Genomic DNA, 23,035 nt, shown 5'->3' on the forward strand with positions numbered 1-23,035 from the left:
AAGGGCAAAGCCTTGCTTAGGGTGGAAGGGAGATGACTGCTGAAACAAAGATGAAAAGTCTAAACAATTCAGCATTTCTCAGAAATGAAATATCTTGTATGTGCATCATCAGAAGCCATTCAATCAAGTCACTTTTCCTTTCAACAGAACCGTTTAAATCTAAAAGCATGCTAGATTAGTCTATCATATCAATAAATTGTCGTCATTACTGGAACACTGTTATAAACAAACCACACAGAATTCGAGTCATAAAATACTTGTTTAAAAAAATATGTCCAAGGTTATTGGGTGGTGCAGCAGGTCTTTAACATCTGGCGCTGGGCTGAAATGCAGCCAGGACTTCTAGAATGAAGTCTTTTTCAGTTATAAATCATAAGGGTTCTATGAGACAATAGTAAAGACAGTCACAATCCAGTTGAAATGTGCTGCTTTATGTTTCTCATGTAAGTTTAATTGCTTTTGTTTAATAGTCTGTTGAGAACTGTGTGTGTGTCATGAGGAACCTCTCCTATCAAGTGCATAAAGAAGTGCCAGGAGCTGATAAATTCAGAGAACCAGCAACTGAGCAACAAACTGCCACTGGAAGTGCTCAGAAGAAGAAGAAAGATGATTCTGGTTGCTTTGGTGGGAAGAAAGCAAAAGGTAAGAATGTGGCAGGGAAAATATAGAGCTTAAGTTGCGACCTGTAGTGTGAGAGTGTGCACTTCATATAGCAATGCTTTTAATAGTAATGGGAGTTGAAATACAAGAAGATGGGATTGCAGCAGAAAATAAAATTTTAACAAATCTTTTTGCTTAAAAAGCAGTAATAGTTCTACAGTATCTGGCTTCGCCTGTGTTGAAATATTAGTGTAGGACAAGTTTTTAAAAAACAACTTTTACATGGACATATGAAACCTTTAACTGCATCATAATCAGCCACCCAACCTTCCCTACCGAATTATCGTGAAGCCTATCTTTTTCATTGCCTGTCTCTGTAGTTTATTCTTGCAATTATGGGCAATGGCCAAAAATTTCTCCATTGTGCTGTGTAGGTCATGTGGCAGAGTGTTATGTTTCATGGTGGTTTTGGTAATAGTTAACAAAAATGCTCATTTAATAGTTGAGTGTTTTGTCTTTAACTTGGGACTTCAGAACCAGGCTTCTAAACTTGTAAAGCAATACTGGGATTAGAAATTGCTTTGATAAAGCATGTAGTTTTAGTGATTCAATTGAAAGACAAGTACATATGGCAAAACTGGAAAAGAGCACAGGTTTCATTCATTTTTTGTTCAGCTGTTATTGCTGCCTAAGGAGAGAGTTTATATTGACTCATTATTTAGTAAATCTTACTGCCTTTTCATGCCTGGTTTGACTGTTCCTTTCTTCTCTGCACTTTTCTTGGCTACTCTTCTGCAATTTAGAGGAGTGGTTTAATCAAGGTAAGTCTGCTTTTGTTTTGTCTTTTTGTTGATCATGCATTTGCTCCTGTTGCTGTTCACTTCCTGTTGATGTGATGTAGGAGCTATTATCATGCAGCTAATTGAGAAGCATTCTAATATGGTATCAACCTATATTATCAAGGGGTGGGAGTTATGTTGCAGTTTTATAAAGCTCTTGTTAGACCCATTGAGAGTACTGGCTACCACATCTCAAAGAATATATTGCCCATGCAGGGGGTGCAGGGCTAAAAGAGTTAAATTATGAAAGCATTATATAGACTAAGTTTGTATTCCCTTAAGTGTGGAAGATTAAGGGGTGATCTTGTTGAAATTTTGAGGCAATTAAAGGAATTGTTTTGTTGAGTGGAGAGAAATTATTTCCTCTGGTGGGCATAACATTAAAATTAGGGCTAGACCATTCAGGGCTGATGTCAGGAAATACTTTTTCGCACAAGGGTAGTTGAAATCTCAAACTTTTTTTATGTGGATGTCACTGATAAGACCAGCATTTATTGCTCAATCTTTGAGTGGGCTGATGTCAGGAAATACTTTTTCGCACAAGGGTAGTTGAAATCTCAAACTTTTTTTATGTGGATGTCACTGATAAGACCAGCATTTATTGCTCAATCTTTGAGTGGTGGTGAGCCATTGCGTTGAACCACTGCAGTCCATGTGGTGAAGATACATCCATAGTGCTGTTAGATAGGGAATTCCAGATTTTTACTTAGTGATGATAAAGAAACATTTCTAAGTCAAGATGGTGAGAGATTTGGAGGAGAACTTTCAGCGAGTAGTGTTTCCTGCTGCCCTTGTTCTCCTCGACATTAGAGATCGTGGGTTTTTAAATGCTGTCCAAGAAGCCTTGGCGTGTTGATGCAGTGCATTTTTTTTTTCATTCGTTTGTGGATTGTGGCCATCGCTGACGAGGCCAGGATTTATTGCCCATGACCTTGAACTGAGTGGCTTGCGAGGGTATTTCAGAGGGCATTTAAGAGTCAACCACATTTCTGTGGGTCTGAAGTCACATGTAGGCCAGACCAAGTAAGGACAGCAGATTTCCTTTCCTTTCATGGTCACCATTAGACTAGCTTTTAATTCCAGATTTATTAATTGGATTCAAATTTCACCATCTGCCATGGTAGGATTCGAACCCATGCCCCCAGAGCATTAGCCTGGGATCTGGATTACTAGTCCAGTGACATTACCTCTACGCCACTGCCTCCCCTTGTATATGGTACTCACTGCTGCCACCGTGCACCTGTGGTGGAGGGAGTGAATGTTTAACATGGTAGTTGGGATGCCAACCAAGCGAGCTGCATTGTCCTGGATAGTGTTGAGCTTCTTGTGTTGTTGGAGTTGCACGTCCAGGCAAGTATTCCATCACACTCCAGACTTTGTGCCTTGTAAATAGTGAAAAGACTTTAGGGAGTCTGGGGGTGAGTTACTCACCATAGTAATTAGTCCCTGAACTGCTCTTGCAGCCACAGTATTTATGCTATTGAAACTAGGTGAATTGAAAATTTCAAAACTGAAGTTGATAAATTTTGTTGGGTATAGTTATTGAGGAAAATGGAGCAGTGTGGGTAAATTGAGTTGAGTTAGAAATCAGCCATGATCGAATTGAATGGAGGAACAGGCTCGAGGGACAGAATGGCCGACTCCTGTTCCTATGTTCCTGAAACCTCCAGTTTTAAGAGACCAGTTGAAGACTGGAGTTTAATACAGCAATAACATTCAAAAAGGTTTTGTTGAGATTTTTAGTGTCGATCATTGAGTGAATGTGTCGCAACTAATGTATTCCGTGCTCGTGTGAATGCTTTCCAGAATGATAGGACTTCCTGTCCTTATGTTTTTCTCTTCCATGCTCAGGTAAAAGGAATGCAGATGCTGACAAAACCTTTGATACCCTGGACTTGCCAAAGCGTATGGAACCAGTGAAAGGTAACTTTATATATACTGAAATGTCCTACAATGTTGTGCATGCTGGAAACCTATTTTAATTGAAATATCCAGCTTTCATTCATTCATTTCTTCTTCTTCTGTTGCTGTTCTGTATGGTACATAAAAGATTTTTAAACCATTCCTAAAAGGTCCTGTTCTGAAGTGAATGAAACTCAATCAATAAGTAACAAGCTATTTTATGCACACACTCCACATCTGCCCGTTCTAATTCCAAAAGCAATGAAATTAATGTGTTATCAAATTGTGTTGGCAAAATGTAAAAGTAAGTCTTGTTTTCCAGGTAGAGAAAAAGCTGAAAATATCAGCAAGTCAGGCAGCATCTGTGGAAAATCCGAAGTCATTGATGTTTTGGGTCTTAAGACTGTTCCTCAGAACTGTGAGATATTACAGATGAACAGCATTGAAAGATAAAAATGAATGCAACAAGGGGAAGAAAAACAACACAAACAGACAGGGAAAGGGTGGAGAACAGGAGATGATTAAATGGCAGATGTGATATTAGCAAGAGACAAAAAAGTGAATATAGAAACAGGAGTAGGCCATTCAGCCCCTCCTATTCCACCATTCAATTAGTTCATGGCTGAATATGTATCTTAACTCCATCTACCCATGTTGGTTCCGTAACCCTGAGTAGACACTTGCCTAACAAAAAAGAAAGTGTCATAATGAGAGAAATCAACGAAATAATAACCTTTAAAGACACAACTGTGTGTGAATAGCTAATGGAGAATAGATAAACATTTAAAAAAACTAACATTGTGAAGGAGGCTGTAATGTCCCCAGAGTTTGGTCAACATTAAGGGTGCAGATCACCCAATAAGTGGTGATCTGACAGGTGTACCCCACCCCCAAGCACCAACACACTTCTTTTCTCCCCCCCCACCCACCCCCTAAAATAATCACCGAAAACACCTGCGCACCCATCCCACATAGTCTTCACTTACTGACAAAGAAAATGGGAGTTGTAGCTAAAATCTGAAGCAGTTAGTCGATTAAAAAGGTCAGAGGGCTGTGACTTTCCAAGTAGAAAGATAAGGTACTGTTGCTCAATCTTCTATTGGGCTTCGCTGCAAACAGCGCATAAGACATGAGAAGGATCTTCCCTGTGCTTGCCATTTCAGTTCTCCCACTCTGACCATTCTTTTTAAACATTATGCATCTACAATATCTTCCAGTCCTGAGGAGAGGTCTTCAGACTTGAAATGTTGACCAGCTGCTTTTCCACAGATGCTGCCCAACCAGCTAATTATTGGTAGCTTTTTCTGTTTTTGTTTTCAGATTTCCAGCATCTCTGTTTATCTTGTGTTCCAGGTGATTGAGTGAATACATACTGAGTATGGTATTCTGCTACACAGTTTCATGTTCATTCCCTAAGTCTATCTTGCTTGCTAATGGGTTTTCCATTTTGGATACTGGTGAGAGCGATGGTTCCTCGGGCGGGTGCAGCCAGAGCAAAGTCCGTGGCACCAGGGCTCAGCTGCACAGGAGGGGAGGAAGAAGAGTGAAAGAGCAATAGTGGTAGGGGATTCGATAGTCGGGATCAGACAGGTGTTTCTGTGGCAGTAAACGTGACTCCAGGATGGTGTGTTGCCTCCCTGGTGCCAGGGTCAAGGGTGTCACGGAGCGGCTGCAGGACATCCTTCTGAGGGAGGGTGAACAGCCAGAGGTCATGGCCCACATTGGTACCAATGACATAGGTAGGAAGAGGGATAAGGTTCTGAAAGCAGATTTTAGGGAGTTAGGAAGGAAATTAAAAAGCAGGACCTCCAAAGCAATAATCTCTGGATTACTCCCAGTGCCGCTTGCTAGTGAGCATGTGAATAGGAGGATTGATCGATGGAACATGTGGCTGGAGAATTGATGTAGGAGGGAGAGCATCAGATTTCTCTGAGGCATTGGGACCGGTTCTGGGGCAGGTGGGACCTGTTTAAGATGGACGGGCTGCACCTTAATGGGACCGGAGCTAACATCCTCGCAGGGAGATTTGCTGGTGCTGTTGCGGAGGGTTTAAACTAGCTTGTCAAGGATGGGAACCTGAGGGTAGCTCAAATTGGAAGGAAGTAAAGCTGGTAACAGGAGGTAGAAAAGTAGCCAGTGACATTAGGAGGCAGGTGAAATAAAGGCAAGAATCGACTAGGCTTAGAATGCAGAATGTCAAGAAGACGAGGTTAAGGGCACACAGCATTTGCAACAAGGTAGATCTAAAGGCCCAAATAGAGGTAAATGGGTATGATCTAATTGCTGTAGTGGAAACGTGGCTACAGGGTGACCGTCACTTGGAAATGAATATTCAAGGATATTCGACATTTAGGAAAGACAGGCAAAAAGGAAGAGGTGGTGTTGCGCTGCTGATAAGGGATGGGATCAGTACATCAGTAAGGGAGGATCTCTGATCTGAAGAAAAAGATGTGGAATTTGTTTGGGTGGAGCTAAGAAACAGCAAGGGGCAGCAAACATTGGCAGGAATTGTTTATAGACCACCAAACAGTAGTGGTAAAGTGGGGGATTGTATTCATCAGGAGATTAGAGACGCATGTAGCATGGGTAATACAGTAATCATGGGTGACTTCAATCTGCGTATAGACTGGGTAAACCTAATGAGCACTAATGCGGACGAGTTTCTGGAGTGTGTTAGGGATGGTTTTCTAGAGCAGCATGTTGAGGAACCGACTAGACAACAGGCTATTTTAGATCTAGTATTATGTAATGAGAAACGGCTAATTAATCTTGTAAAAGAACCTTTAAGGGTGAGTGACCATAATATGATAGAATTTAACATTATGTTTGAAAGTGAGGTAGTTCAATCTGAAGCCAGGGTGTTAAATTTGAACAAAGGAAATATGAAGGTATGAGGGGCAAATTGGCTGAAGTGGATTGGGAAAATACATTAAAACGTTTGACAGTACATAGGCAATGGATAGTCTTTAAAGAAATATTACATAGTTTACAGCAACTATGCATTCCTTCAAGGCACAACCTCAAAAGTAAAAGCAGTCAACCATGGATAACAAAGGAAGTTAAGGATTGTATAAGATTAAAAGAATAGGCCTATAAAGTTGCCAGAAATAGTGGTAACCTGAGGATTTTAGAATACAGCAAAGGAGGACCAAGAAACTGATAAAGAAAAAGAAAATAGACTATGAATGTAAGCTAGCGAAAAATAGAAAAACTTACTGTAAAAGTTTTTCTAGGTACGTAGAAAAGGAAACGTCTGGCTCAGACAAATGTGGGTCCATCACAGGCAGAGTCAGGAGATTTTATAATGGGGTATCAAGAAATGGCAGAGAAGCTAAATGATTACTTTGTGTCTGTCTTCACTGAAGAAGGTCCAAGAAATCTCCCAGAATTAGAGATCCAAGGGATTAGGGAGAATGAAGAATTGAAGGAAATTAATATTAGTAAAAAGGTTGTATTGGAGAAATTAATGGGGCTGAAGATTGATAATTCCCCAGGATCTGATATTCTACATCCCAGAGTTCTGAAAGAGGTAGCTGTGAAGATTGTGGTTACGTTGGCGATCATCTTCCAAAATTCTATAGATTCTGGAGCAGTTCCTGCAGATTTGAAGGATAGGAAATGTCACCCCATTATTTAAGAAGGGAGAGTGAAAACAGGGTATTACAGACCCGTTAGCCTTACATCAGTCATTGGGAAAATACTAGAATCTATTCTAAAGGATGTAATAAATGGACACTTGGATAATAGTCTGATTGGGCATAGTCAATGTGGATTTATGAATGGGAAATCAGGTTTGACAAACCTGTTGGAGTTTTTTGAGGATGTTACTAACAGAATTGATAAAGGTGAGTTGGTGGACATGGTATACTTGGATTTTCAGAAGGCTTTTGATAACCAACCTCCTGTGGGAGACTTTATCAAAATTAAAGCACATGGGATAGGAGGCAATAAACTGGCATGTATTAAGGATTGGTGAACAGGCAGAAAGCAGAGAGTAGGAATAAACGGGTCATTCGTGCATTGGCAGGCAGTGACTCGTGGAGTACTGCAGGGATCAGTGCTTGGGTCCAAGCTGTTCACAATGTATATCTATGATTTGGATTTGGGCACCAAATGTTGTATTTCCAAGTTCGTGAATGACACAAAACTAGGTGGGAATGTGTGTTGTGAGGAAGATGCAAAGCAGTTTCAAGGGGATTTGGACATACGTAGTGTGCAAGAACGTGGCAGATAGAATATAATGTGGAAAAATGTGAGGTTATCCACTTTGGTAGGAGGAACTGATGTGCAGACTATTTCTTAAATGGTAAGAGATTAGAAAGTGTCGATGTACAAAGGGACCTGGGTATCCTTGTCAATAAGTCACTGAAAGCTAACATGCAGGTGCAGCAAGCAGTCAAGAAGGCTAATGGTATGTTAGCCTTTATCGCAAGAGGATTTGAGGACAGGAGTCGTGATGTCTTGCTTCAATTGTATAGAACCTTGGTTAGACCGCACCTGAAGTACTGTGTGCAGTTTTGGTCCCCTTACCTTAGGAAGGATATTGCCATAGAGGGAGTGCAACAAAGGTTCACCAGACTTGTTTCCAGGATGGTGGGACTGTCCTGTGCAGAGAGATTGGGGAAACTGGCCCTGTATTCTCTCGAGTTTTGAAGAATGAGAGCTGATCTCATTGAAACCTACAAAATACTTAAAGGGATAGACAGGATAGATGCAGCTAAGATGTTTCCCCTGGTTGGGAGTCTAGAACCAGGGGGCACAATTTCAAAATAAGAGGAAAGCCACTTAGGACGGAGTCATAGTCATAGAGTTATACAGCACAGAAACGGGCCCTTCGGCCTATCGTGTCATAGAGGAGAAATTTGTTACTCAGAGGGTTGTGAATCTTTGGAATTCTCTACCCCAGAGGGCTGTGGAAGCTCAGTTATTGAGTATGTTTAAGCAGAGATTGACAGATTTCTAAATACCAATGACATAAGGGGATATAGTGTGGGGAAAAGGGCATTGATGTGGCTGATTAGCCATGATCGTATTGAATGGTAGGGCAGTTTCGATGGGTTGAATGGCCTACTCCTGTTCCTATGTTCCCAGATCTGTGCTTAATTAGCTGATCATTTGTGTAATGATGAAACTGCAGTCATGGTGTCCATGTACCCAGGACCACTCCCTCCCCCTTCCATCCACACCCTCCCTTGACTTGCTCCCACGCTCTCAGCCCTGCCCTCCTCTTTGCTAATTTCTTTTTAAATTCCATGATAAGTCAGCATTGAAGAAGGCTATTAAAATATTAAGAGTTTTATTTCTTCACTTAACTTTTCTTCCCCTTGGTGTAAAAAGGCTGTTGTTTTCGATGTCCTCAGATATTTAATGTTGGTTTCTCTCAACTCATTCACTCATTCATTTGCACATGCTCGCTGGCGCTCTGGCTCATCAGCATTTTATTACATCCCATGAATGCATTTACTGCTGCATGCTTTTAGTGCGGCAATGATTCGAGCTTAGAGCCAGGGTTAATTGAAGAAATGGTATGTTTCTGCACCCACTTGAAGAAATGTCTTATGTTTTGGACTTTGTTGGGAAAGCAGATTGGATAAGGTGATGGTTTTCACGTGGAATCCTGTAAGGTGAGGTCAACGCAGGACCTTAATCTGAAGTATTCCTTTGAAGTGCATTGCTGAAATAGTTTGGATATGAAAGATTAACTATTGCACGCTATTTAACTTAGTATGCTCAATTCCACAAGACTTTCAGCTCTTCTGTCAATGAGCACACAATCATCAGACTTTTTTCCCATAATTTGGATTTTTAACCAGTGTCTCTTTAGAAGAACATAAATTGAAGTTGTGAGTAACCAAACAGCTTTTGAATTTGATGGTGTACATATGTTTCCTTTTAAATAGGCCTCTTAGAATTATCAGTATTTTTGTTCACTGTACTGGTATGGTTACTGGAGCACTGCAGATTCCTGTAACAGATCATGAGCTAATAAGTGAGATTTATTATTGGCCATATTTGTGTGAAGTGACATGAAACGACATGTAAACTAATTATGCCTGTACCTTTGTAAATGCATCTCTTAAAATTCTTGAAAATATTTTGCAGGCTTTCAGGTGCGTAAAAGCTCTGAAGGTACATGTGCAGCATATTTTGTCACTTGCCCTTAAATTGCTTGAAGACAGTTGTGGAACAAAAGAATAAACCACAGTTGTAGGTTTTCACTTTTAAAATATATATAAAATATACGCTGAAATGAACAAAGTCAATCTAAAGGTTTATAGAATGTGGTTAATTCCATTGTACAATAGCATGAGAAATTACACAAAGTGGTTGGGCTTTTTTGGGTCAACTTTATACAAGGGGATAGTACTTTTTTTTTTAATTGTCCTACTCCAGCAAAACAGCATTGTATCTTCAAATGTGACCATCTTCTAAATATGAGTCTGTTTTGAGAGAGATGTTGAGCTTCTCAAGGTATTGATTTTCTTTGCTTTATTATTTCTAAAACTAAAAAATAAGAATGCAGCGAACAAAATAATTTTATGGGGTGGATTTGTTTTCTTCTGTCTCAAGAAAGTTGATTTTAAGCAGAAGTATATTTTTGAGATTGCAGTTTTTTTGCGAAGTGAATTACTGGACAGTAAACAAAAGATTAAGAGCTTTATTGCAGCCTAACCCCCTCTAATTAGTTTGGTAGTTAAACAAGCATATAAGGGCCTATTGTAAGCTAGAGAGGGGATTCACCACAACGACATTTTGAAGACACTGCTCAATGTAAAACCCAACAACCAAAGCCAGAATGTTGCAGCAAATGTCACAACAAAAATCAGGATAAATTGTAAGAAGGCAGGTGCAGTTCAGTGCAGAGAAATGTGCAATGTATTTTGGCAGAAGAACAGTGATAGCAATTCTGGTTTAAATCTAAGAATTATCTAGATTGGATGAACAGAGATTTAGGAGTGCGGATACTTGGGTCTAGAAACGGGATTGCAGGTGAAAAAGGCCAATTGAATTTTGAATTTTTTATACTGGGGTATTAAATAAAAAAGCAAGAACATGATGTAGAATTATTTTGGTCGTCTTCTTTGGCCTCCTTGTCTCGAGAGACAATGGGTAAGCGCCTAGAGGTGGTCAGTGGTTTGTGGAGCAGCACCTGGAGTGGCTATAAAGGCCAATTCTAGAGTGACAGACTCTTCCACAGGCGCTGCAGATAAAATTGGTTATCGGGGCTGTTACACAGCTGGCTCTCTTCTTGCACTTCTGTCTTTTTTCCTGCCAACTGCTCAGTCTCTTCGACTCGCCACTCTTTAGTCCCGCTTTTATGGCTGTCTGCCAGCTCTGGCGATCACTGGCGACTGACTCCCACGACTTGTGGTCAATGTCACAGAACTTGATGTCGTGTTTGCAGACGTCTTTAAAGCGGAGACATGGACGGCGGGTGGGTCTGATGCCAGTGAGGAGCTCGCTGGACAGTGCGTCCTTGGAGATCCTGCCATCTTCCATGCAGCTCACATATTTTGGTCACAGCTGGATTATCGTACGCAGTTCTGACCCCACCATTATACAAAGAATATTAAATCATGTGATAGGTCCAACAAAGAATCACTGGAATGATGCCAGGGATAAGATTATAAATATGAAGAAAGGCTTGAAAAGCTGGAGCTTTTTTCACTTGAACAGCAAAGGTTTGAGATATGCAAAATTGTGAAAAATTGAGAGTAATTAGTCACTATTTCCACTGGTTGGTAAATTGGTAATAGCGTGGCATAAGATCAGAATTGACACTAATAGAAATAAAGCGGGAGAGGTTGAAATAAGGGAATTCACAGTTATTGGAACATGGCACGCTTTACCACAAGTGACTGTAAAGCAGTGATAATAGCATTACTTACAATTGGTTAAGTATTTGAAAATATAAAAGGTTCTGAGGAAATGTACATACGAGTTAGGAGCAGGTGTAGGCCACTCGGCCCTTTGAGCCTGCTCCACCATTTAATAAGTTCATGGCTGAACTGATTACTCCACATTTCCACCTACCCCAGATAACCTTCCACCCCCTTGCTATTCAAGAATCTATCTACCTCTGCCTTAAAATTATTCAAAGACTTTGCTTCCACTGCCTTTTGAGGAAGAGAATTCCTAAGACTCACGACACTCAGAGAAAATATTTCTCCTCATCTCTGTCTTAAATGGGTGACCCATTATTTTTAAACAGTACCCCCTAGTTCTAGATTCTCCACAAGGGGAAACGTCCTTTCCACCCTGTCAAGACCCCTCAGGATCTTGTATGCTTCAATCAAGTCGCCTCTTACTTTTCTAAATTCCAGCAGATACAAGCCTGGCCTGTCCAATCTATCCTCGTAAGACAGCCTGCCCATTCCAGCTGTTAGTAAACCTTCTCTGCACTGCTTCCAACACATGTCAGGAAAATGGGAGTCTAGTGAATAGCTTCATTTGAATCGATCGCAATGGACCGAATGGAAGTCATTTTTAATCTTGTGTTTTCTGTAATTCTAAGCCAGTATATAAGAGCTGCTGTAAACTTGTAGCTTCGTTTGCATTACAATACTTCTGTCATCATAATTAGTTGTCTCTTTGGGCCTCCTTATCTCGAGAGACAATGGATACGCGCCTGGAGGTGGTCAGTGGTTTGTGAAGCAGCGCCTGGAGTGGCTATAAAGGCCAATTCTGGAGTGACAGGCTCTTCCACAGGTGCTGCAGAGAAATTTGTTTGTTGGGGCTGTTGCACAGTTGGCTCTCCCCTTGCGCCTCTGTCTTTTTTCCTGCCAACTACTAAGTCTCTTCGACTCGCCACAATTTAGCCCTGTCTTTATGGCTGCCCGCCAGCTCTGGCGAATTAGTTGTACAATATTAATTCAAGAGTAACTGTCCAATTACAGTGAAGATGTTCTAAATAAATGTGTGTTGGTATTCAAGAAAGGTTGTCAAAAACTCCAAGAAATTGCCCCCTCACTTGCTAAATTTGAGGTGAATTTAATTGGGATGTAGGTGTGTAGTGTATTGTCTATGGATGCTCCATCGTTGAATACATTTAAGGCTGGGATCGACAGATTTTTGATGTCTGAGAATCAAGGGGTCTGATAAGCAGGCGGGAAAGTGGAGTTGAATCTTAATATCAGCCATGATCATTTGAATGGCAAAGGAGGCTCGATGGGCTGTATGGTCTACTCTTGCTCCTATTTCTTTTGTCCTTGTGTCTAATTTGACTCTAATGGTCCTATGTAAACTACCTCAGTCACAGCCTTCCTTCCAGAGAGTAAAGTGCACCATATTAACTCTTCAACTGCAGAGATTTTTAAAGTCCAGACACAATAGGATCAATTAAATTAATTATACTTTAAACATGGAAAACTTTGCAATTGCCATCATTGTATACTATTGTTCATAAACCTTTTAAGTTTCTTGCAAAATCAGGTAACATTGCCTCCTCAAAAATAAACCCTAATTTCATTGCTCAATTTTTTTTTGTTGAATCAAATGATTTAAGTAAAATCAACAGCTTGACTTCAATCATAACTTGATGAAGTTAGTGTCATGGAACTATTTATTTTTCTTCTCTGATTAAGACAGTGTGCCTTTAAAAACTAAGAGGCACAGTGTGCTACAGCTGCACCTGCTACCCAGGCAACAGCAAGAGTGGAGAGGTCACATGATGTACTGTAACCTTTTAACTGCAAAAACCAGCTAAAACCAATTTTGAGACACCAGCGAAGCGTGCTTGCCTTGAAAGAAGAGAATTCTCTCAGCAGAAATTCTACCATGAGACACAAGCTGTGTTAATTGCCCAAGGAGAAAAAAATCGGTTTTGAAGACAACATTCGTATTGCTGGAGATAGCAAAATTCCTTTTTCTTTACTTCCAATCATAGAAAAATAGAAAATAGGAGCAGAAATAGGCCATTCGGCCCTTCGAGCCTGCTCCACCATTCATTATGATCATGACTGATCATCCAACTCAGTAACCTGTTCCCGCTTTCCCCCCCATATTCTTTGATCCCTTTCGCCCCAAGAGCTATATCTATCTCCTTCTTGAAAACATACAATGTTTTGGCCTCAACTGCTTTCTGTGGTAGCGAATTCCACAGTCTCACCACTCTCTGGGTCAAGTTATTTCTCCTCATCTCAGTCCTGAAAGGTTTATCCTGTATCCTTCGACTATGACCCCTGGTTCTGGACTCCCCCGCCATCAGGAACATCCTTCCTGCATCTACCCTGTCAAGTCCTGTTAGAATTTTATAGATTTCTATGAGATCCCCCCTCACTGTTCTGAACTCCAGCGAATATAATCCTAACCGACTCGATCTCTCCTCATACGTCAGTTCCGCCATCCCAGGAATCAGTCTGGTAAACCTTCGCTGCACTCCCTCTATAGCAACAACATCCTTCCTCAGATAAGGAGACCAAAACTGCACAAAATATTCCAGGTGTTGCCTCACCAAGGCCCTGTATAATTGCAGCAAGACATTCCTGCTCCTGTACTCAAATCCTCTCGCTATGAAGGCCAACATACCATTTGCCTTTTTTACCGCCTGTTGCACCTGCATGCTTACCTTCAGCGACTGGTGTACGAAAACACCCAGGTCTCATTGCATATTCCCCTCTCTGTTTATAGCCATTCAGATAATCTGCCTTCCTGTTTTTGCTGCCAAAGTGGATAACCTCACATTTATCCACATTATACTGCATCTGCCATGCATTTGCCCGCTCACTCAATTTGTTCAAATCACCCTAAAGCCCCTCTCTATCATCCTCACAACTCACACTCCCACCCAGATTTGTGTCATCTGCAAATTTGGAGATATTACATTTTGTTCCTTCATCTCAATCATTAATATATATTGTGAATAGCTGGGGTCCTGGCACCGATCCCTGCAGTACCCCACAAGTGACTGCCTGCCATTTGGAAAAAGACCCGTTTATTTCTACTGTTTCCTGTCTGCCTACTAATTTTCTATCCATCGCAATACTCTACCCCCAATCCCATGCACTTTAATTTTACATGCTAATCTCTTATGTGAGACTTTGTCGAAAGCCTTCTGAAAGTCCAAATAAACAACATCCACTCGCTCCCCCTCATCAACTCTTCGTGTTACATCCTTGAAGAATTCTATTAGATTTGTCCAGCATGATTTCCCTTTTGTAAATCCATGCTGACTTTGCTCGATTCTACCACTGTGCTCCAAGTGCTCTGCTATAAAATCTTTGATAATGGACTCTAGAATTTTCCCCACTACCGACATCAGGCTGACTGGTCTATAATTCCCTGTTTTCTCTCTACCTCCCTTTTTTAAATAGTGGGGTTACATTAGCTACTCTCCAATCTGTAGGAACTGTTCCAGAGTCTGTAGAATCTTGAAAGATGACCACCAATGTATCCAGTATTTCTAGGCCCACTTCCTTAAGTTCTCTGGGATGTAGGTTATCAGGCCCTAGGGATTTATTGGCCTTCAATCCCATCAATTTCCCCAACACCATTTCTCTAGTAATACTGATTTCCTTCAGTTCCTCTCTCTCACTAAACCCTGTGTTCCCCAACATTTCTGGTATGATATTTGTGTCCTCCTTTGTGAAGACCGAACCAAAGTATGCATTTAGTTGTTCAGCCATTTCTTTGTTCCCCATAATAAATTCCCCTGTTTCTGACTGTAAGGGACCTACATTTGTCTTCCCCAATCTTTTTCTCTTAACATACCTATATAGAAACTTTTACAGGCAACAGTCAGTTTTTATGTTCCCCGCAAGCTTACACTCGTACTCTATTTTCCCCTTTTTAATCAATCCCTTGGTCCTCCTTTGCTGAATTCTAAACTGCTCCCAATTCTCAGGTCTGGTGTTTTTTGGCGAATTTGTATACCTCTTCCTTTTGGATCTAATGCTATCTCTAATTTCCCTTGTAAGCCATAGTTTAGCTACCTTTCCCGTTTTGCTTTTGCACCAGACAGGAATATACAATTGTTGCAGTTCATCCATGCGCTGTTTAAAAGTTTGCCATTGCCTATCCATCGTCATCCCTTTAAGTAACGTTTCCCAATCCATCATAGCCAACTCGCGCTTCATACCTTCAGAGTTTCCTTTATTAGGGTTCAGGACCCTAGTCTCGTAATCAATTACGTCACTCTCCATCTTGATGTAGAATTCTATCATATTATGGTCGCTCATCCCCAAAAGGGTGTCTCACAACTAGATTGTCAATTATTCCCCTCTCATTACACAACCAGTCTGGATGGCCTGTTCTCTAGTTGTTTCCTCAACGTATTGGTCCAGAAAACCATCCCATATACACTCCATGAATTCCTCCTCTACGGTCCAGTGACTAATTTGATTTGCCCAATCTATATGCAGATTAAAATCACTCACAATTACAGATGTTCCTTTATTGCATGTGTCTCTAATTTCCTGTTTAATGCCATTCCCAACATCACCACCAGTGTTTGGGGGTCCATATAAACCCCCACTAATGTTTTTTGCCCCTTAGTGTTTCTCAGTTCTATCCATACAGATTCCACATCGTCAGAGCTAATATCCTTCCTCGCTATTGCGTTAATTTCCTCTTTAACCAGCAATGCAACTCCACCGCCTTTTACTTTTTGTCTGTCCTTCCTAAATACTGAATACCCCTGGATGTTCATTTCCTATCCCTGGTCACCCTGCAGCCATTTCTCCGTGATCCCGACTATATCATACCTATTTACATTTATTTGCGCGATTAATTTATCCACTTTATTGCGAATGCTCTGTGCATTAAGGCACAAAGCCTTAAGGCTTGTCTTTTTAACATTACTAGTCCCCTTCCCACTATTTTTCACTATGGCTCTTTGATTCTGGCCCTTGATTTCTCTGCCTATCACTTTTCTTCTTCCCTTTACTGTCTTTTGTTCTTGTCTTTGATCCCCCCTCCTCCTACTCCTTGCAAAGGTTCCCATCCTCCTGCCTCCCCAACCACTCTAGCAAATACTCCCCCAGAACATCAGTCCTGATCGTGCCCAGGTGTAACCCGTCCAGCTTGTACTGGTCCCACCTCCCCCAGAGCCGGTTCCACTGTCCCAGGAATCTAAAACCCTGCCCCTCACACCATCTCTTCAGCCACATATTCATCCAGTATATCCTGCTATTTCTACTCTGACTAACATGTGCACTGGTAGTAATCCTGAGATCACGACCTTTGAGGTCCTACTTTTCAACTTGCTTACTAACTCCCTATATTCTGCTTTTAGGACCTCATCCTTTTTTTTTAAACCGACGTCATTTGTACCAATATGTACCACGAACACTGGCTGTTCACCCTCCCTCTTCAGAATGTCCTGTAACAGCTCTGCGACATCCTTGACCCTAGCACCAGGGAGGCAACATACCATCCTGGAGTCTCGTCTGCAGCCACAGAAACTCCCATCTATTCCCCTTACGATTGGATCCCCTATAACTATTGCATTGCCACACATTTTACTCCTCCCCTGTGCAGCAGAGCCAACTGCGGTGCAACAAATTGGGCTGTTGCTACTTTCCCCTGAGAAGCCATTCCCACCCAACAGTATCCAAAGCAGTATATCTGTTTTGCAGCTGAAGAGCCTTGAGATTCCTGCACTGCCTGCCTAGTCCTCTTGCGCTGCCTGGTGGTCACCCATTCCCTTCCTGCCTGTGGAGTCTGAGCCTGCAGTGCGACCACCTCTGTAGACTTGCTATCCACGATACTCCGCCTTGCGGATGCTCCACAGTGTCCCCAGCCGCCGCTCCAGCTCTGAAACCCGGGCTTCAAGGAGCTGCAGCTGGAGACGCTTCCTGCACACATACTGCCGGGCAGTGGAATTGTTCCCGACTTCCCACACAGCACAAGGAGCACACCATGACTTTGAGATCTCCTGCCATGACTTGACCCTTTAAATTAAACCTTTTGGAAGATGCTTAATATCAAATAATATCAATTACTTTAGGGCCTTTCTTCCCTTGCCCTCATTACTACAGAACTCCCTAAAAAAAATATTGCGTACTATATATGAAAATAAACAGGAGACCTTTCTAACTTTAGTAACTAAGCCAGCGGTTTAGAGCTATTCCCTAACAGCAGTTACTCACCTAACAGTCACCTTGTAGCTTTCCTGTGATGTCACTGTAGACTTTTTTCAAACACTCTGGCGCGCCTGGATTGCTTTCACACAGGTTTGACTGCTCTCTGCTCCCTGTGCTGGTCCCACTCAGTATCGCTCCTTCCTGCTGCTGCACTTTTAAACTGTGCTGGTCTCACTCACTCAATCTAAGGAGTCTTTGCTTCAAGATTGAATCTCTCTTGACTGATTGTGTTTTCTGAAATTCGCCGTAAAGCTTCGACTGAAATCTACCAATTTTAAAATCCAAACATAGACCTGTCATTATACTCCGTGCTGAAAGAACAGTTGGACATCTGCTGCAGCTGAAGTGCTTTGAATGCCTACCAAGAAAAGGCTTCCATCAAATCCACGTGGAGACTTCGAGCAGCATCTGATCATTTTTACACTAAGATACCTCACCCATCAGGAACGTAACCCGCAAAGGCTAACAACCCAGTTATTTATTTACTCTTAAACAGCTAATTTTTTAAAACACCATTAAAAAAAAAACTGGTTAGCCATTGATTTTTTTAGTGTGTGTGTGTGAATGGGGAAGGCAGGTTAAAATAAGTTATAAGGTCTTCAGACATAGGTTTATTTTAATAGTGTTTAATATTTAGTTTTAACCAATAGTTAATTTGTTGTTTAAAGATACCTGAGTTTGTCTGTTTTATTCTGGGGGTTACTAGAGTGTTTAATTTGGCTGTTTTCCGGTTAGGCGGAAAAAACTTTAATAATATGCTGCAACCTGTGGAGTGATGGGACTGAATTGACAGTGCATTGCTCCCACCTCGGTCATAGCATTAGCAAAATATAATTGTGGTCATTGAGTTCTTTGATCTATCATTCTGGTAAATGCAAATTGCCATAAACTTGGGAGGGCGTTTAATTGTGGTTCTGCATATTTCTACAGTACAATGTCATTGAAAAGCATCCTTATTTTAAGAAGGAACAGAGGATAATGTTATGAAGATGATTCTATATTTTTCAAGTTTTTTTGAGGACTCATTTAAATTGTGGAGATGGATTCCTTGGAAGGCTGACAATTTCATAGATGCTGGACTTTGTTTTGATGTCGACAGTTCACTGAAAGGACGAGATGATATTTGAAAACAGCCTTTGCTGGAAATCATATGCTGTAAATTAAATAAACGACATGAACCTTGGTGACCTGGGGAAGATGGTTACAGAGAAGCCACAAGTCAAGATTATGGAGGTCAGGAGGTTGAATTTGTTTGTGGCTTCGCTTCTGAGATATTGCTTTGGTTCAGTTGGGGTGTGAACTGTTCTGAACACAGTTGAAGATCAACTTGCAAAGGAAAATCCACCTGGCTCACCCCTTTCTCTACCACTTTGAAGAAACGCTGCAAACATCCAGTGTGGGAGAGCTGAAATCCCTTGTGCTGGATCTCTTCTGAGAAGCTGGAAACCCTGCCAGATTAATTCTCAACACTGCCTGAAAAGAACTGCTTTAGAAAAGATCCCAGTGACCTGTCTCTGTATACCCAGACACCAGACCAAAAGGTACAACTGACTTCCTTCCGTCTTTTTTTTCCCTTGAGAATTAGCAAGTATTTGAAAGAAGTATTTTTTGTCTTTTTTTTAATATCAGACCTCTGCAAAGAGAATTTCTGTATTTTTTCCAGTGTGTGGGTAGGGAATTTAAAAAGGAAACTTTCATATTTCAATCTGTGTTGATGCTTTGCTTCATTACTGGATAAGTCTTGTTTGATGAACTGATTTTGTTGTTTATTAAAGAAACCTGGTTGGTGTATTTTATTCTGGGATTAAGAGTAGAATATACGATTGACCGCATCAATAACTGGGTAAAGATTTAAATATATGTTGTGACCTGTGGAGAAGTGGGACTAGAAACGACAGTGCACTCCTCCCACCTTGGTCGTAACAATTGTTATGGAAGTGATCCTGTTTTGTTAAAAAGTATATATTTTTCAAGGAATTTATGATAAAGCTGAATAGATGTTGCATTAGTTTTTAATCAAGAGGACACTGAGGGAACCAGATTGGCAACAGTGTTGCTGGTTGTCACATGACTCAGGTTGGAGATGGAGCAGAAAACCTGGTAACGGGTGGAAAAGTGACCGGCACTGCTTTGATTGGACAAGTCCAGGAGTAACAGAGAGCACCTGGATGGACAGACAAACTGGCGAGCTTTCTGGTTGTTGGTCAGAGTGAGTGTGTTTTATCTTCCGGAAGGAGATAAAGTCAAGTGCTGCTTAAGTGTCAGAAAAGGATAGCAGACTGTAACCCAGCTCGCTTCCCAGAAATTCCATGAAAGACCCTTCTGAAGTCCACTGTGTCGATTCGTCTTGTTTCCTGTATTTGAAGAAAGCTTCCTATTTTTAAAAAAGAATTCTCAATGCCGCCTGAAGAGAACTATTCTGAAGATTCTTGTGATCTGCCTACGTGTGCTTGGCGGTTAGACTGCACAGCAGTCTGGAATTACATATTTCATCTGTTTCCTTCAAAAACAAGCAAGTAGTTAACCCAAATGCTTTTTGTCTGTAACAACTTGTTACAGACAATGTAAAAAAAATTTTGTTTAACCAATATGTGTGTGAGGGAGTGTGAAGAGACTAAGGTAAAAAGGAACTTTTAAAATTTGGTTAAGGTAGAAAGGGGGCTGTTGAAATTTAATGTTGGGTTTTCAAAAATTTGGCCTGTGTGGTATTGTTTTACTTCATTGCTAGTAAAGACTTGTTTTATAATCTGTTAATTTTGTTAAGTAAAGAAACCTGGTTAGTGTTCTATTCTGGGAAAAATAGTGTGTTTGACTATTTCAGTGAGTGGGAAAATTTTTTAAATATGTTGAGAGTTGTGGAGAAGTGGGACTGAATTAACAGTGCACTCCTCGCACCAATAGTCATTGTTCTTCAGTTGAGAAGGAACTAATGTGATGCTGATGTGTGCAGCTTGAACAGTGTATTTTTAGCACCTTATCCACTATCTTGTGGAGAAGCTCTGGAAGCTTCTCAGCTAGTGAGTAAAATGCACTGAACTTCCTATACTCTGGAGTGACAATAGAGTTGACTTTTAGGTCATTGGATTAATTTCCAATTTAGAACTAAACCCTGAGGTGACACCAGAGTCATAGAATTCATATGGCATCAATCTATTATAAAAGCCCTAGAATGCTTCGAAATAGGTTGTACTTGTGCCTCTAACATTGCAATTTCCTATCTCAACCATACTGATTATTTTATGGGAGAGGAAAGAATAGACAAGAAACTTGGGAATTCCCATGAGACCAATAGATAATAAAAACAAAATACTGCGGATCCTGGAAATCTGAAATAAAAACAAGAAATGCTGGCAATACTCAGGTCTGGCAGCATCTGTGGAGAGAGAAGCAGAGTTAACGTTTCAGGTCAGTGACTCTTCAGACCAGTAGATAATTTGAGTTATGATGATTTTCCCATACAGTGGCCAGCTCAAGGGTAGTTTTGGAAATGGAAACAGACTGTCCTGTTTGCTGGCGGAATTTATGTGCCAGAACAGAGACCCACGGGTGTACATACCCAAACCTTTTGAAAGTGGAAAGACTTAAGAAACTGGCATTGTTCTCCAAGCAGAGAAGGTTAAGAGGAGATTTGATAAAGATTTTCAAAATCATGAATGGTCTTAAGAGTAAATAAGGAGATTGTTTCCAGTGACAGGAGGGTTGATAGCCAGCATGCACAGATTTAAGGCAATAGGCAGAAAGAGCCAGTGGGGGCCTGAGATATATTTTTACACCGAGTTGTTCTGATCTGCAATGCACTGCCCTAAAATGATGATGGAAGTTGATTCAGTAATAACTTTCAAGAGGGAATTGGGTAAATGCTTGAAGTGGAAATGTTTGCAGGACTATGGGGAAACAGCTGGGAAGTAGGACCAATTGGATAGCTCTACCAGAGAGCTGGTGTGATGTGCTGAATAGCCGCCTCCTGTACTGTATTATTCCATGATTCTATGTGTGGCATGTTGGACGTAAAAGGAGGGAGTTCCCAGTACTAAAATCTAGTTCTGATGAAGGGTCACTGACCTGAAACGTTAACTGTGCTTCTCTCTCCACAGGTGCTGCCAGACCTGCTGAGTATTTCCAGCATTTCTTGTTTTTATTATACTAAAATCTACCTTCTGTTGTTAAATACTAAATACACATTTTGTTAAGGATAGGCCATGCTTGCTGAGGAAAACCTACAGCAGACTGCCATCTGTTGCATAATGCTTTGAACACTCAAGTAATATTTCCGATCAATTTTCCTAGATACTTTTGATTTCCACCTCTCCCTCTCTACTCAATTAATTGACTTCATGTTAGGGTATGGTTTCATAGGTGTCTTTTGACCTTGTTACAGTGCCATTTTTTTCATTTAAGAACTAAGATGATGAGTGTAGTCAAATTCTTCAACTACCACAAGTGAGGTCAGTCGTCAACCCATGTCCACGTGCGTGCACTTCCAGCTGGAACGGTCAGCTAGCAATCAGGAGCAAGAAACCTGCCCCAATTTTTTCTTCATTACAAACCAGGGATGCTATGGCCCAAAAATGCTGAGATATCTCCTTTCTCCTTGCCTTCCCCATGCTACTGTCATCCCCAGACCGAACCAGGATAACTAAGGTTACAGTTTTCATCAATGTAATCATAACCTGCCTCCTCTTGGCTTTCCAGTAGAATCAGCAGAAAATTCCTTCAAGTTAATCATGTGCAAACAAACTGGGCTTGAGTTCAGGGCACTGCTGGCCTAAGATGCTATGCCAGAGCATAGTAGGATGTGGGTCCACCCTTGCTCGTCACCACTTGGTGTTTCTAATCAGAATAATCATGAGGTGAGGACTTTCTCCTGTATTCCATAACATCTGTTTCATTTCTGCTGTTGGCAATAGCATCCCTGCTTCCCTGTGTTCATACAAGGGATGAAAAGTTGAAGTTGGGAGCAGGTGATTGAGCCCAAGTAACAGTAATTGGCATTTTGATTTGTGACTGCTATGGAGTGAAGTAGAACTTGAGTGGGGCAAACAAATGTGAAAAACAGATCAGTAAACTAAATAAATAAATGTGTAGCATAAATGTTTGTTGAAGATGAATATGATGCTATTTCTTTTCATTTACAAAGTCCGCTGTGGTGGCCTGGAATCTATTGCTTGTTTTTAAATTGGGCGATTGCACGGTATTTGATTGTCAGTCGTCTTTTCTCTTGAATACTTGCGAACAATGTGCTGAACGCATGAATGTTTTTTTGACAACTCAATGTATAAAATATATTGTGTTTCTGACAGCAAAATTAGTCTGAAGAGCTATGATGACTGATCTAATGTGCACATCTTTTGAATTTCTCCTTCCAGCTGTCGGGTTCAGCATGAGCTGCTTTTTGTTTACAGTTTTGTTAGTTTATGTTGGAATATGAATGCTGTAGTCTATCTGAGATTGTTTTGCATTAATCAGTATGGGAATGTGCACAATGATTGGTTTTTGAGTGGATTTGTACATTTCTCATCGTGCTGTCCTTTGGCAACATCATCTGAAAACACAGCACCAGTTTCTACACGTACGCTGACAACACCCTGCCGTACCTCACCCCTCTTGATGCCT

At 41.0% G+C, this 23,035-nt stretch overlaps 1 protein-coding gene across 8 annotated transcripts in view; it reads left to right on the top strand.

Moving 5' to 3' along the window:
• Nucleotides 1-23,035, top strand: part of arvcfb (ARVCF delta catenin family member b) — a 391,994-nt gene that overhangs the window by 316,382 nt on the left and 52,577 nt on the right. For all 8 annotated transcript variants that reach the window (XM_068054661.1, XM_068054659.1, XM_068054662.1 and 5 more), the window contains 2 exons: nucleotides 471-642; nucleotides 3,291-3,362. In XM_068054661.1, coding sequence (XP_067910762.1) covers nucleotides 471-642; nucleotides 3,291-3,362 — 244 coding nt within the window. The remainder of the gene's footprint in view (nucleotides 1-470; nucleotides 643-3,290; nucleotides 3,363-23,035) is intronic.

This window comes from Heterodontus francisci, chromosome 23 (genome assembly GCF_036365525.1).
Source record: "Heterodontus francisci isolate sHetFra1 chromosome 23, sHetFra1.hap1, whole genome shotgun sequence".
Classification (NCBI taxonomy): domain Eukaryota; kingdom Metazoa; phylum Chordata; class Chondrichthyes; order Heterodontiformes; family Heterodontidae; genus Heterodontus; species Heterodontus francisci.